Source organism: Eurosta solidaginis, chromosome 3, assembly GCF_040869045.1.
Source record: "Eurosta solidaginis isolate ZX-2024a chromosome 3, ASM4086904v1, whole genome shotgun sequence".
Classification (NCBI taxonomy): domain Eukaryota; kingdom Metazoa; phylum Arthropoda; class Insecta; order Diptera; family Tephritidae; genus Eurosta; species Eurosta solidaginis.
In genome coordinates, this window is record NC_090321.1 from 231,171,965 (window position 1) to 231,188,842 (window position 16,878).

A 16,878-nucleotide genomic window follows, 5' to 3' on the forward strand; every position below is an offset into this window, starting at 1 on the left:
ATCAGGTTTTTTGTGTTTTCCAAAATGTTATATATATAAAAAGTGGGCGTGGTTATCATCGTGTACCAAATTTGGTGAAGATATCTCAATATTTACTCAAGTTATCGTGATAACGGCCGGACATGGCTCAATCAAATTTTTTTTCGATAGAAGTCTATATCTATCTGGATTCCTTTATACCTGTACAACCAACCGTTATCCAATCAAAGTTATAATACCCTGTGTACAAGTACAGCGGGTATAACAATACCAGTTGCGGGAGTTGAGCAAACATCGGAGTAAGATATCGCTTTAATTCGTTTTGCTAGTAAAGCAAACAGTTTGTTGACTGTCGCGACTTAAGCAACGGGTCCTTTTCATTCAATTTTTCACACATCAAGAAGAAGATGAGTATAAAATCATAGTTTAATAACATTAGTACGATGTTTAGTTCTCCCGAGGCCATGTCTATCTATAGACGTTTTGACACCCTAGAGATTGTTTTTGGTCTAGGAAAAAGTTGACCTCTCTAAAATTTGTTTATAATTACCGATTTTTGAAGGGAAACATTTACTATGAGGGAAGTCTTAAAATTTAATTAAATATAAAAATGTATATAGTTTAGTTATATGTAAACTTGGTCATGGGTTTATATCTGTGGTTAACCAGACCCATATCCATCAAAGGACTATCCACATTGATAGGACGCTGTGTATACTATAACTCGCGTTTAAATGATGTTATTGCTAAGAAGAAAGATATAAATTAGTCTCCGGAAGGTAGACGCGGGTTTCATGTTCCACTGTCTTGGAAATGTCAGCCCCGGCATTTCTATTAAGCTTAAGGTATCGTGAAGAAGAAACGGGTGGCGTATTTGGTTGGACAGGCTCAAAAACTTATAGGCAGTTAAGCGTCAATTAAGAAGAAGTAATGGACGTTAATGTTAATAAAAAAGAAGCTTAGCATGGCATTGTAGAAGAAATTTCTACTTACATTTTATTGTATATTACTGAAAGTCGTGTTAAAATTTAATTTTGTAAATAGAATATAATCGTGAATTCCCAATCTGATATTTAGTTTGGAATATATCCTAATATTTTTCAGAGCTTAGCTGTTACTAAATTGTAAATTTTATTTTATTTTAATTTCATCGCAATTATTCTTTAAATTCAACTAAAAGCAAGCCTTTCTTTTAAGTGAATTTGATTAAAATTTGTGACTTATGCAATTTTTTGCGTTTCCTTCTTTAGTATGCAGTTACTGTTGTGAATTTATGTTATAAATATTTACGAATATATACAAAATTTGTAGGTTATGTTTTATTTTATTTATTTTTTCTTCTTTTGGATGAATACCTTGATTTTCGATACGTTTTCTTCTACGTGAAATATAATTCATAATGAATGGTTTTGGAACATGCATCGAAGAGTTTTTCGTGCCCCCATATATAGAGGCAGGTGAACAAAAACTGCGGCAATAAGCAGGTGGTTTCCCATGATGATCATTAGGTACTGAGAAGTTTTTGCCGGTTTTTTTTTTTTGATTTTCATAAATTTTTTGTTTGGTTCATTGAAATGTATATAATATAAAGATGTATTTTGGTTGCATTGGTGGTATTGTTGGTGTGGAAGTGTGTGCGGAAGTGCATGATGAGTGGAAATATACAAAATATATATAAAGTATAAGTAGGTAATACGTTTCGCAAGCAATTCAATTGCAGCTAATTAAAACTATGTCTTCAAAAGCAACGTTAAAGAGCGATGCTTATTAGAAAAATTATATGCATAATTATATTTTAAAAACTTACAAAAGTACACGGCTAAATATTGTGTTTCCTCGACCATAGTTTCCAGCATCTGACGTGTTATTAACTCAATGCGATCTTCCGTCTTTTGTGTTATAAGCCATTGTAAAACCTCTTCCTCTTCATTCAGTTCACCTAAAAAAGTAAATAGAAAATTAAAATTGTGCTTCCACATATCAAATGAATTTAATCTAGTCTTAGGGCAGTTTAGACCAAGGCTGCATAATAAGTATTGTTTTCAATAAAACCGTTTAACTTACATTTTTTTTTTATTTTTTTTTTTTCAAGTTTTTAGTCTCTATTTAATAGCCTATTATTTCTCATTCTATTTAGTTCATTTAGTGACTCATTATTACAAGGACTCTTTCCTGACAATTTGTTACAATATAATTCCTCAATACATAATCCTTCTAAAGACTTTACTCGACTCTGCGCCACGTATGCTTGTCCCTCCTCGAACTCCAAAATATTTTGATGTCAATTTGTTCCAAATATGAACCAAATCGGACCACAAATACGACTTTTGTGAATATCTCGATCCTTGCGCCACCTAGCGGCGATTGTTTTCACAGGCCGCTTTCTATTCATATATGTATTATGTCTTCCAAATATGAGCCAAATCGGACCACATATGCGATTTTTTTGAGTATCTCGAATCTTGCGCCAATTAGCGGCGATTTTTTTCATAGGTCGCTTTCTATTCATGTATGTATTATTGGTTCCAAATATGGACCAAATCGGATCACAAATACGATTTTTTTGAATATCTCGATCCTTGCGCCACCAAGCGGCGACTCTTTTGCGGGTCGCTTTCTATTCATGTACGTATTATATGTTCCAAATATGAAAAAATCGGACCACAAATACGATTTTTTGTATTATATCTAGATCCATGACCCACCTATCGGAATTTGTTTCTTATTATTGCATTGTCATCGGATTCTGAACTATATTCCAAGTTTCAAGCTTGTAGCTTATGGGGAAGTTACTTAAATTTCAATTACAAAATTCGTGCCAGCCAGGCAGTCAAGTCAAGCTAAATAAAGCAGTTTAAAAACATTTAAATATTAAAAAAAAAAAATTGTTGTGTTGAAAATATAAATTTTAAACTCATTTAAGCGTTAATTTATATAACAGTTTACTGTACTTAGCCCAGTGTCATACCTTCAAAGACATTTGGTATGCCGCCTTCGAAGTACACTAATGCCGGATACTCATGCACACCATAACCATCTGCAACAGAGAAATCCCGAGTCTTCACGAAAGTTATGCCATGTTTATCACAATCATCGTCAATATTCTCTAATTCCTCTAGCACTTTGGTACACTGCTCACAACCATCAGCATCTAATATTTATCATATTGGCAGGTAAAATAATTTAAAATATTAATAAAAGTGAACTTAACAAAATAACATAATTGCATGCAAAGGAGAAGTTAAAAAAAATCGAATAGTTGGACACCAAAGTGAGTAAAAGGCAAGAAAGTTAGCAAAATGTATGTACAATAGTTAGTAAAATTTGTTTTTAAATGTATTTTTCGGAAAAAATACAAAAAAATTTTTAAAATTTTTTTTTTGTAATTTTTCAGTTTTTCGAGATTTTTCGAATTTCGCCTTTTTTTTTCTCATAAAAAACTTCAATTAATTCTGCAGCCATTCCCGTTAATCCCGGAGTGGGCCGATTTTTTTTTTTTAATTGAAAAAAAACTTTAAACATTTTTTTGTATTTTTTCCGAAAAGTACATTTAAAAACAAATTTTAAAAAAAAGATCCCAAACGGTCAATTTTTGAAAAAGTTATAGCATTTTGAAAACAAAAACGGTGTTTTTTTAAAAATTCATAACTTTTTTGAGTTGGATGAAAAAATTTGGAAAAATTCAAAAAAACGTCTTTCGTAAGCTAGAAAAAGAAGAAAAACTTTCAGCCAATTCTAAAGGGGTCGGGTTCAAAATTGGTCGAAATGGGATGGAATACCCCATATATTTTTGTAGAATCAAGCTGGCACCGTCACAGTTATAGCTAATCGCAATTGATTTTTGTATAAATATTCCACAAATCTGTTATATCTAATTTTTATATTTTAATAGCTGTCATACGATGACATTTACAAATGCATACGAACAGGGCCAGATTAACAAGTACGCAGAATAGGCAGTTGCCTGGGCCCCCGATTTTAGGGGACATTTCCGACTCATTTGAAAAATTGTATTAGCGTGCAAAGAAGTGTATCGAAGTGAAAGAAGAGTATATTGAATAATAAAAAAGAATTATCTCAAAATGTACAATGGTTGTTTTTATTTTGAAAAATTTCGGTTATTTTTGGAACAACTCTATTTTGACTGCTATGCATGTAGTAAGTCATTGCAATGTGAAAAAGCAGATTTGAAAACGTGTGCTTTTTTGTACGGATCGTTAGAAGAGAGTTTAGTTTCATTCCATGAAATGTTCAATGATTTCGAGGAAAAAACAAAACAATTATTATCTGGTGTAGGTTATACAGAAATCGTAAAACGTACTCGCCGTAGAAAAAAAACAGCCTAATGACGGAAATGCTCTAGAAGTAGAATTTTCGCCTTGCGATGATTTTAGGACAAAAGTTTTCCTCGGAATCAACTACAATCTTCACAGTGAAAGTATATGGAAGTTGCAGAGAGATTTGCATTTCTCATCAACTTTTCTCCAAGTGATGGAGACCTCCACGAAACTATAAATAGTTATTTTTTATTCTAGAGATTTGGAAGAATTTTTCATTGAAATGAAACAATTCCAAAGTTACGTGAACTCCAGATACACTGATGCACAAAAAGGTTATAGTCATAAGATTCTAATGGAAGATCAATTAGCCGATGTATTTCCTAACACAGAAATATCTCTTCAGATTTTTTTAACATTAATGATGTTGTTGTTGTTCTAGCAGTGCTTCGCCCCACCTAACAGCCGCGACCGATCACAAATTGTCATCAATATCCTCTAACGGAAGTCCAAAGAAACTTGCTGTTTCAACAGGGGTGGACCATAATGAGAGGGGTGTTAGAGGCGTTGGTTCCACATACAATTAAAGAGATGGTTGGTGTTATGTGGGGACACATTGCAAGCGGGGTATACATTTTGTATGTCGGGGTTGATTCTGGATAGGTAAGAGTTTAACCTGTTACAGTATCCAGAACGAAGTTGAGCAAGAGTGACACGCGTTTCCCTGGGGAGTATGCGTTCCTCTTTCACAAGTTTTGGGTACTTTTCTTTGAGTACTGGATTCACAGGGCAATTCCTGATATAAACGTCCGACGCCTGTTTGTGGAGTTTACCAAGGACCTGCTTGTGTTTTTTTGCTTCATACGGCTGGGTTCTCAGGTGCCGTATTTCCTCAAAATGCTTACGGATATGACTCCTTAATCCCCTAGGCGGTGTTGGCTCATCAATCAGATGTCTGTTTGGATGCCCAGGTTTCTGGGTATTCAACAGTAACTGTTTGGTTAGCATCTCATTTCTCTCCCTGATGGGGAGTATTCTCACCTCATTATGTAGATGGTGTTCTGGGAACATAAGAAGGCAGCCCGTGGCGATTCTGAGAGCAGTATTTTGGCAGGCCTGTAGCTTCTTCCAGTGGGTAGTTTTTACGCTTGGCGACCATATGGGTGACGCGTAGCACGTAAACGGCTGGCCAATTGCTTTGTATGTAGTAATGAGCGTTTCTTTATCTTTTCCCCAGGTACTGCCAGCAAGGGATTTGAGGATTTTATTACGGCTCTGGATTTTCGGAACAATTGCGGCTGCGTGCTGACCAAAACGTAGATCCCGATCAAACGTCACACCCAAGATTTTGGGGTGTAGGACAGTCGGTAGCGTAGTGCCATCGACGTGGATGTTCAAAATGGTCGACATTTGGGACGTCCATGTTATAAATAAGGTCGCGGAAGATTTAGTCGGTGATAATGCCAGGTTTGGCGAGGCGAAAAAACTGGAGAGATCAGGGAGGCAACCGTTTATTCTGTTGCAGAGCTCATTGATCTGTGGGCCTGGGCCTGTGGCCATTATTGTGCAGTCATCGGCGTATGAAACGATAGTGACTCCTTCTGGTGGTGAAGGTAGCTTAGATATGTAGAAATTAAACAAAAGTGGGGATAGGACACCACCCTGTGGCACCCCTTGTTTAATTCTTCTTGGTTTTGATGTTTCGTTTCTAAATTGCACCGATGCCTGCCGACCACCCAGATAATTTGCGGTCCACCTATTAAGACATGGGGTAAGGGTAGACCCATCCAGGTCTTGCAGTAACGTGCCATGGTTGACAGTATCAAAAGCTTTTGATAGATCTAGCGGTACGAGTACTGTTCTATGGTGGGGGTTTTGATTTAAACCGCAATTTATCTGGGTGCTGATGGCATTTAGCGCGGTGGTGGTGCTATGGAGTTTTCTGAAGCCATGCTGATGAGAGGCTAGCTGCAAATTTGCTTGGAAAGAGAGGAGAAAAATGGCTTCAAGCGTCTTTGCTACTGGCGATAGGAGAGACATCGGACGATACGACTCTTCTATGTTAGCTGGTTTCCCAGGCTTTAGTAGCGGGACCACCTTGGCCATTTTCCATTTTTCGGGTATGACAAAGGTGGAAAGAGCCAGGTTGAAGACATGTGCTAAGTATTTGAAACCCTCTTTCCCTAGGCTTTTAAGCATCGGCATGGCTATGCCGTCTGGGCCCACTGCTTTGGATGGTTTAGCGTGAACAATGGCATCTTCAACCTCTCTGGCGGTGATGGTAATTGGTGACGCGCTGAATTTATGTTTATATGCGTGTCTGTTGGCCCTCCGTCTATCTTTGTCGACCGTAGAATGCATTACATATTGACGGCAGGAAGCGCTCGCGCATTTTTTCGAATCCGACAGCACTTTATAGCCGAAGGCGATGGAAACTTTGTCATTGTGCTTAGACGGATTCGATAGGGACTTTACGGTGGACCAAAGTTTACCCACACCGGCAGAGAGGTTACAACCTCTTAGGTGCTCCTCCCATTTCGCCCGCTTGTGTTCATCCACAAGCAATCTGATGCGTTGGTTTATGTCCCTTATTAATGATCACAAATTGTTCTGCCGAACGATCTTTCTCGCAAATAAAAAGAATCAAATCTGCTGAAAGAGCTACAACGCGACAAGAGCGAGTCGAGATGTTAGGTATACTTGGCATTGAGTCAGATTTATTGAACAAAATCGATATTGATGATATAATTGATGAATTTGCCGAAAACAAATGTAGGAAACGACATGCTTAAAATGTAGATAGTAATTATATTGATATTATTGCATGGTGTCAATAAAATTTTTACGAAAGATATAAGTTTGTATCTTATAATCGAAAAAAGAAGGAAACGGACGTGAAAAAGGGCCCCCAAATTGATGGTTGCCTAGGGCCCCGTTGAGGGTCAATGCGGCCCTGCATACAAAGGTTCAATATATGTTTATTAGTAGTTTTCTTGCACATCAAAATTCCATTTCTGTCCTCATGCCCATTGGCCTTGGTTTAGATAAAAAAGAAATATATCTCACTGTTAATTGTTTTAAATTTATTGTATTCAAAAAGAATTTTCTAAATATTGTATATGATAGGCCTTTTTGACTAAAATTCTTGCTCAGTGCAAGTAAATAAAACTCCACTGGCATGGCCCAACCTTGCACTGAGCAAGAATTTTAGTCAAAAAAGCTTATCATATGAAATATTTAAAAGGAACTCTTTTACGACTTCTAAACAATTCAAAATTTTACTTAGTTACAGAATACATAAATGTAGTAACATTTTTAATCAAAACTTTCACCTATAACTGTGATATGCGGTCCCTGTTGTCTATATAGAGGAACGGGTATCAAAAATATAACAAAAGGTTATATGAGTCGTTTATTTTGAAAATGGTTTAAGTCCATTTTTTTCTTATATTGAGATATTTAAGGGTTTGTGTTTGATTTGTTTCAAAAATATTGTTAAATAATGTTAATTTTTTTTATGGCTGTGTGACCTTATACATGTTAGAATATATAACGTAATATGTTTTGTAAACTTGTAAAAATATGCTGTGTTTCAGAACCTAAAATGGACTTAAACCACTTTCAAATTAATAAAATGACTTTTTTGTTTGTAAAAAGGAATAAGTCCACTTATTTTTAAGAAATTAAATAATAGAAATTGTAAATATTTTATCTTTGATGTAGGTGATGTAATACCTTTAAAATAAATAGGAGGTCTTCAAGTTAGATGCAGATTTTTATTTATGTAATTAAAAAAATGTTTTTAAAAATAATTATAAATTCATTTATTAAAAAATTAAATTTACATTCATTCATTTATTAGGGATAATATTGAAGATTTTGCCATAATATTTCACCTCACACAGGTTGTTAAAATATTCATGGTGCATAGGTTGTACACTGAAAGAAATGGTGCTAGTAAAATCAAAAAATCTCTGTTGTTCTTCACTTAACGGAGATTCGGTGAAATTGATCGAATTATGGTTAATTCGACCGAGTTCTTTGTCAAGAGAACAAATTAGTTTAGTAATTTCAACAGAAGAGAAATTGTCGCTCTTAAGTTAACAAAATTCTGTAAAATTGACAGATTCCTAATCAATCTAACTGATTTCAAGAGAACAGAAATCCCTTTCATTTTCTTTGTTTTCTTAGAGCGACATTAATAATTGTTAATTTAACAAAACTATGGGTAAAGTATAATGAAACAACTTTTTTTTGTTTATTTGACCTCTGAAACGGTCAATTACGAATCAACGATTTACGCGCAGTTGATTTAATATCTTGTTGCCATGGATAAAAATTGATAGAAATTTCGGTTCAATTGACCTGTATTACGGTTGATTTTACCAGTCTTTTTCTTTCAGTGTATATACTTTAGTAACTCCATCATATCCTTGTACTTAGGAGTTGAAAACGGCCGTACATTTTTGTGTAATGGTGTTAATTTTATTTTGTTGAAGTTCCTTGGTCTTCCCCGACAAGGTAATAAATCAAGTATTTTGAACTCTTCCATAGATTCTTTATAAAGCATTTTATAGTGTACATTTTTTACAAATCGCATCCAACATATCCTTAACCAATTTACAGGTTCGCCGCTAGAGTTTTTTTAATCTTTTATGAATTGCTTCTTCCAGATAATAATTAATAAAACAAATCTTAATATATAAAAATCTCTTGTCACTATGTTTGGGGCCAATGGACTCCTAAACTACTGCACCGATTTTGAATTTGTTTTGTACCCCGTGTGTAGTTTGCTCTAACTTCAAATATAGGATGGGTTATATCTCAGTTTATAGTCGCAATATTATTTTATTGCAAATTTTTTTATTTGTTTATACGTAATAATAAAATGTTACATTACGCACCGGCACTCACATTTTTGGGGGTGCGGATATATTCCGTGTAATTAAAAAAAATAAATGTAAGGCGCGATAATCTCCGAAGAGGTCTAAGGCCGAGCTTCTCTTCCAATTTGCGTCGTGCTCCTCTTGATTTTCCCTACAAATTGGCCGGACGGGACCTACATGTTTTATGCCGACTCCGAACGGCATCTGCAAGGCAGATGAGTTTTCACTGAGAGCTTTTCATGGCAGAAATACACCCGGAGCGCTTGCCAAACACTGTCGAGGGGCGACCACCTCTAATTTAAAAACCTTATTTCTAAAATTTTGATGTTGCTTTGCCCGGGGTGCGAACCCAGGGCATACGGTGTGGTAGGCGGGGCACGCTACCATCACACCACGGTGGCCGCCGATTCCGTGTAATTGGTTGGTGTTTAATTAAACAACGTGCTTATCAATAAAAAATATTATAGCGAATGATAAGAAGTATAGCACGTCACCAGTCCCGCCGAGAGGGTAGGGGAGGCGGGGGGGCTTCTGAGGGGGCTCGCGATTTACAGGTACTACGACATTTTTTTTATTCAGGAGAGTATTTAGTTGTTCCATGTGCAATTTTTAAGCCGAATTTCAAAAGCAACGAAAATTTGCATTTCGTTTTAATATTATAGTGAAGTGCGAAAAATAAATATCTATATATATAAAAAGAAAGGCTAAAATGTGTGTTAGTTGGTCGCCGGTGTTTGAAGAGATGCGTCTGTCGATTCTGTTCAAACTTTCACAAAAGTTGCGTAAATTTCACGCGGTGGTTACTACATATGATTGGTTGCGATCGACGTACAGGGTCTCGAGATATAGGCCGAAACGTGGACCCGAGTACCCCTAGAATGTGTTTATAGAATATGGATAACAAATGAAAGTTGTTGATGAGTGCTTTAGTAGAGGGTAATTTTCATACCCTGGGTGACTAGGGTCTCGAGATATAGACCAAAACGTGGGCCAGTGAATGCCTAGATAGTGTTTATACAATATGGATATCAAAGGAAAGCTGTTGATGAGTGCTTTAGTACAGAGTAATATATTATCCTGGGACTGGGACTGAGACTCGGAGTAGGACTGGGACTGAGACTCGGAGTGGCACTGGGACTGGGACTGGAATAAAATACATACCACCCTCTGGGACAGGCAATAAGGGATGCAGAAGAATGAGAAGGAATTGAGAGAAGAGAAAAGAGAGAAGGATATTGAGAAAGAGATAGAATGAGACGAAGATGGAGATGGATGAAGCGAAAAAGACGGAGGGAGGAGTGAATAAAAGGATTACGAAAAAGTGAAGAGGGGAGAGGGCAGAGTCGGATGGAAAAAGCTTATTAAAATGTATGCAGATAGGCCAAATTTAGTGCAGGGCAACGTCTGCCGGGTCTTCTAGTTTTAAATAAATATTAAATAATAAGTTTTATTCAAGTGGACTTAAACCAGTTTCAAAATAATTTTTTTTGGATTTTGTTAGCTAAGTAATTTTCAAGTTCCCAAAACCATAGCGATTTTAATGATACTAGGCTTAAATTGTTTATAAAAAAATATTATATAGGAATGTGATTATTATTATCATTAACTCCATTTTTTTTAATGAACTTAAACCACTTTCAAAATAAACGACTCATATAAATGTTGGGGAAAAGTATACAAAGTTGGTGCCTGTATACATACATATATGTATATATGTGTTGGATTGGGAGAGGTAGAAAAAATCTAAACAAAACTCAATTTCTTTACGCAATGGGGTTCTAAAATTGTGTATTTTCTATTGCAAAAATATGATCTAAGGGGTGGGGTAACACATCTCTTCATTATGCATAATTTGTGCTACCATCGTCGTGCTTGCTGGAATGAGTTGTGGTTGTGGCTTCCGCTGCCGCCTCCGCTGCAGTCGCATCACTTTCGCCGCCAAATGCTGCTGCAGCTCCAGCGCCGCCTTCTTGTTGTTGTGCCTCGCGTTCCTTTTTCAGACGTGCCTTACGTGCCGCCTTCGAAGTGCAGATGTCACACTGAGTTTTATTCCCTAAATTCATTTTATGGTTTGATTTTTTATAGTTTCAACGTCGTTTTCATATAAGTATTTCAATGATTTTGTAGTGTTGATTGTTTTTTGAAATAAGTTGATTTGGTGTACATTTAAAGGTGTTTCGTTGTTTGAGATTTATTTGTTGTGATTGGTAAATCAGTTGAAGTTTGAAAAGAATTTAAGTTTAAGAAAAGAATTAATAAATATATGACAGAGATAACTTTTTTGTTCTACAATTTTAAGAATATGGTTAGTTACAGAAGAGTTGTACTCTTTGTCGACCAAGCAAACTGCAACTACTTGAAAAAGATTACAGAAATTAGTTTTAAATTTTAAAGTTAATTACATATTTTATAGCATTTTATAAGATTTTAGATTACGACTACAACAACATTTGCGTATACATAAACCGGGATCGATTTTTCGATAGAATTTGGGCTGAGGAAAAAAAGTTCCACTACTCATACCCAAAAAACAATTTTCGAGCCTGCGAAAAAAAATGGCGAAAGGGTAAATTTTTCGACCAAAACAGTCCCCAAAACCCAAAAAAATTTTTTTTTTTTCAAAAAACTGTTGTAAAAACGTTGGCGATAACAGTTTTTTGAAAAAAAAATATATTTTTTTGATTTTGGGGAGTGTTTTGGTCGAAAAATTTACCCTTTCGCCATTTTTTTCTTCGCAGGCTCGAAAATTATTTTGTTGAGTATGCGTAGTGGAACTTTTTTCCTGAGCCCAAATCCTATCGAAATATTGATATCGGTTAATAAATCGACCCAGTCTAGTATACATATACAAAAGCTGCAAACTTTTTGCGCAAAAGTGTAACAATGAATTTGCAAGTGGCATAGAGGTGGCAGATGTATTGTTTTACTGACACAAGGGTGGCTCAAAAGATATTAAAGTAAGGAATACTCTAAATATCAAACTGGTCAAGAAATTATTGGAGAATATTTATGCCGAGAATTCGTTGTTGATATGTGAATATGAAGTGCCGTGCTGTCAAATCATGACATTTTAGAAACCGCTGCTAGAAAGCGAACATTTCGTTTGTACTCGTACACTGCGGATATTTAGAGATGGAGCACTGTGACTCGTTAATATTTACAACTATCGTCAGTGCTGGAAAATTTATAAAAATCGACAATGAATCATGGATTGTTTCGGTATCAGCGAAGAAATGTAGCGTCACTGATGCGAATTGCATTCCCAACTAACGCAGAAATATTTAGCATTGCTTTCAACTGACAATTTTAACATTGTGCGTCATTAAACCTGTCGATCTGACTGTCTCCTATTTGCGCTGCAGCGATTTGTCTTTCAAAGTTCTTTTTATCTTTTATTGACTAATTATGGCAAAAATTGGAATATAAAAGAATTTTTTTTTCCAACAAAGCAAATTCATGTCACCAAACCGATTGCAGCACTTAGCAATTTGTTTAAAATACATTATGAACTTACAAAAGTAAACCGCTATCGAACCGGATTCCTCAATTAATTGAACCAGTCTCTCGCCTTCAAGATCTTCAATAACATCTCCGCTTGGATCCTTTTGCGTTAGTAACCAAGCAAGAATTTGTTCTTCTTCGTAAAGATCACCTGAAAAAGAAAATAATATATACAAAATACAGGATAATCGGAAAAATAAATATGTACATCCTACAAATGCAAGTTGTTCAATAAATTCTTATAATAGACAAAGTAGCCAAGAAAAGCAATAAACTTACTTATCGACTTCAATCATTTGAGGCTCCTAATATATTGTCACGGATATTAGCATCACTAAATTATCCCATCACTAAGGCGATGCTAAGGCCATGCCAAGCAGTATTTACGTTAATAATTAAATCAAGTATACACATATATAAGGCAGCCCAGAGAGATGTCACACACAGATGCATTTACTTATATGCCTATGTGCGCAAACTACAAACATTCACATCAATAATTCAATCTTTATGTATCTGCATAAACGAATAAATAATTGCGTCTACACATATGTACGTATACGAGCAGCGGAGCGGCAATGCACAAACACATGCATATATCTTATCTGAGTTGTCACAAGAGAGAGCAATAATTTGTGCACGTAGTTGTGGCTGGCGATTTTGTAGCCGAAACAACTAGTAAGTTCTGGAAATCGAAGAGCCTAGAAGTATGCAGCGTAAACTATAAAAGCGGGGCAAGCGAGTAAGAAGTAATTCAGTTTGATTTGAGTTGTCAAGCAGTTTGATTAAGACGATATCTAGCGAGCAATAGCAGTGTTATTTTGAATAGTAGAGTTTCATTGAGCTATCAATCAGTGTGGTTATTAAGCAAGCTATTCGTTGCACAGTTTGTTATTGTGAAGTACTTTAATAAAGGCCATTTTGCATTATTACAAATTGGAGTTATTTATTCAACAGTTTAGTGATTCGAACTTAGCAGGGGATTGCAAATAAGAGGATTTACAAGCAAATTCGTTACAATTGGTGTCATAAGAGGAATTGTTGAATAAATTCCGAAAACTTGGAATACAACTTGGACATGGCAAAATTAAGTGAATTGAAGATCCCGCAACTGAAGAAGGAGTTGTAGAGCCGTGGATTGAATACAACCGGCATTAAACTCGAACTTCAGGCACGACTACGAGAGGCAATGGAATTAGAAGGAATTGACGTGGAAGAGTATATCTTTCATCTTGATGGCGATGAGACAACAAAATTGGAGGAGAAAAATGAATCACCGCAGACAATGGCGACCAGACTTGAATATGATATTGGCTGCAATATCGGCACAAATGTCCGAAATGTCATCACAAATATCCACCAACATGTCATCACAACTGGAAGAACAAAAGACAAATATAACATCCCAACTGGAATCACGTATAGCATCCCAACTGGAGTCGCAAGAGATACGTATAACATCTAAGATGGAAGCACAAGAGGAGCGCTTATCATTGCAGGTGGCGCAAATGTCTTCGCAGTTGGAAGCACAGGAAGCAAGGGTGACATCAAAGCTGGAAGCACAGGATACAAAAATTGTGCAGCTCGAGAACAAAATTGATGCTGAGATAGAAGCTTTGAGAGGTCGTATACAGGAGTTGCAATTAAATCGCCCAACAGTTTCAGCGAGTAATCCAAAGGTAAAGACACCATCCTTTGACGGTTCTGTTCCTTTTCAGGTCTTTAAGCTACAGTTTGAGAAGACCGCAGCAGTGAACAACTGGAATGTGGAAGATAAAGTTGCTGCGCTCTTCGTAGCATTGAAAGGACCAGCTGCCGAAATCTTACAGACTATTCCAGAGTACGAACGGAACAGTTATGACGCATTGATGGCTGCTGTAGAACGACGTTATGGAAGCGAGCATAGAAAACAGATATTCCAAATTGAGTTGCAAAACCGCTACCAAAAAGCAAATGAGACATTGCAGGAGTTTGCTTCAGATGTTGAAAGGTTGGCTCATCTCGCAAATGCGAACGCACCCGTGGAATACACGGAGAGGGTAAAAATCCAGAGTTTTATAAATGGCATACGAGACATGGAAACGAAGCGAGCTACATACGCGAACCCAAAACTGACATTTGCTGAAACGGTATCACATGCATTGACTCAGGAAACTGCCTCCCTATTAAGTAAACCAGCATATAAGGCTCATCGTGTAGAAGTAGAAAGGCCAGAATGGGTAGACACAATTTTGGAAGCACTGAAGGGATCACAACAGAAAAATGCCGGAGTTAATAAATGTTTCAAGTGCGGCAACCCAGGTCATATTGCACGACATTGCAGCACCGGTCCCAATAGCTCCAACAATGTGGGTGGCCGTAAACGCAGAGCTGAAGGAGATGAGCAAATCTCCAAGTCCACTCAATCGTTAAACTAAAGCGAGTCAGCCGCAAGGGGCGACAGTTGGCTCCCTCAATTGAATGCACCATAATCTCTATCTCACAAATTGGAAGAAGGTCAAACAATCTTACTGTCGGAGGACATGTGGATGGAAAGGAACGTTTACTGACTGTAGATACGGGTGCATCTCATTCCATCATTCGAGCGGATTTAGTCAACAAGAAGATAACACCATTGCATGGAGCAAGATTGCGTACAGCCACTGGAGAAGACAGCACGGTTCTAGGAGAAGTATCATGTGAAGTCGCAATTGGGAACGTCACGGTAGTACACAATTTTATAGTGGCAGAGATTGTTGATGAAATCATAATTGGAGTGGACTTCTTAATCGACCAGGGCATCAAGATCGATATGCAAAGCAAGACGATGCGATATAAGAACATGGATGTACCACTTAATTTCGGCTACGAGAGAGGCTACAGCAGTAAACGAGTGCTAGTGGAAGAGAGTCAGCGAATACCACCAAAATCAGAAGCAGTCATCTGGGCAAAGGTTGATGGAGATTGTGGGACAAACAAATTGTGGGTTGTCGAAGCAGCAAACAAATCAGCACTGAACATACTTGTAGGAAAAACCCTGGCTATGACAAAACAAGATGGACGTGTTCCAGTAAGAGTTACTCAATGAGTTCAATTCACCACTCAAACTGACTAAAGGAGCTATTTTGGGAAGATGCCAAGAGGCTGAAGTAGTTATTAACTGTGAACAGCTCCAGGAACACGTTTCAGCTAGTAATACTAATCTTTCAAATGACATCACGGCATGGACGCAGGGGCTAGAGGAAGCATATCAGAGTAAGGCAAAACAACTGCTCTTAAAGTACGCGAACATATTTGACCAGGATGGTTCTAAACCAGGCCGCACCAACGTTGTGAAACATCAAATTGACACTGGAGATGCGAGGCCGATCCGTCAAGCTCCACGTAGTGTTCCACTGGCGAAGCGGCAAGTTGTGAGTCAAATTATACAAGAAATGAGCGACAGCGGCGTCATCGAACCATCAGCTAGTCCCTGGAGCTCACCGGTAGTACTTGTAAAGAAGAAGGATGGAAAAATGAGGTTTTGCGTGGACTACCGGAAGTTGAATGACGTTACGAAAAAGGATAGCTACCCATTGCCAAGAATTGACGACACTCTGGACTCGCTCTCTGGTACGAAATGGTTTTCCACACTGGACTTGAAAAGCGGCTACTGGTAAGTGGAGGTAAAGGAGGAAGACAAAGAAAAAACAGCCTTCAGCGTCGGAGATGGTCTTTGGCAATTTACAGTAATGCCCTTTGGACTATGTAATGCACCAGCTACTTTTGAGAGACTCATGGATCAGGTATTGAAAGGACTACATTGGAAAACATGCTTGGTGTACCTGGACGACATCATCGTTTTGGGCAAGAATTTCGATGAACATCTTAAGAACTTGGAGGAAGTTTTCCAAAGAATAGCTGGCGCTGGTCTGAAGTTAAGTCCCAAAAAGTGTGCGCTGTTTAAAAAGGAAGTAAATTATTTGGGTCACAAGGTAACGACAGAGGGCATCTGCACTGCGAACGAAAAGATAGAGGCTGTAAAGGATTGAATTAAGAAGTTTCCTTGGGCTGTGCACATATTACCGCCGATTTGTACCACATTTTTCCAGCGTAGCCCATAGCCTCCATGAGCTTACAAGAAAAAATAAAGCTTTTGAATGGAAGAAGGAGCAAGAAGTGGCTTTCCAAACATTGAAGGAGCGTTTGTGCACTGCCCCAATGTTAGCATATCCGATTCCAGGAGCAACATTTATTCTAGATACAGATGCGAGTGG

The 16,878-nt window shown here is 37.2% G+C and overlaps 1 protein-coding gene across 12 annotated transcripts in view; it reads right to left on the reverse strand.

The window, feature by feature from the left end:
• hlk (hulk) overlaps window positions 1-16,878 on the reverse strand; it is a 167,353-nt gene that overhangs the window by 12,401 nt on the left and 138,074 nt on the right. For 7 of the 12 annotated variants that reach the window (XR_010951265.1, XM_067775485.1, XM_067775475.1 and 4 more), the window contains 5 exons: window positions 12,657-12,794; window positions 11,004-11,195; window positions 2,948-3,130; window positions 1,787-1,918; window positions 1,335-1,490 (listed from right to left, as the gene is read on the reverse strand). Coding sequence is in view for 11 of the 12 variants with exons in the window: in XM_067775485.1 (XP_067631586.1) it covers window positions 1,335-1,490; window positions 1,787-1,918; window positions 2,948-3,130; window positions 11,004-11,195; window positions 12,657-12,794 (801 nt within the window). In the remaining variant the exon portion in view is untranslated. The remainder of the gene's footprint in view (window positions 1-1,334; window positions 1,491-1,786; window positions 1,919-2,947; window positions 3,131-11,003; window positions 11,196-12,656; window positions 12,795-16,878) is intronic. The other 5 variants (XM_067775479.1, XM_067775477.1, XM_067775487.1 and 2 more) reach the window with 3 other exon arrangements.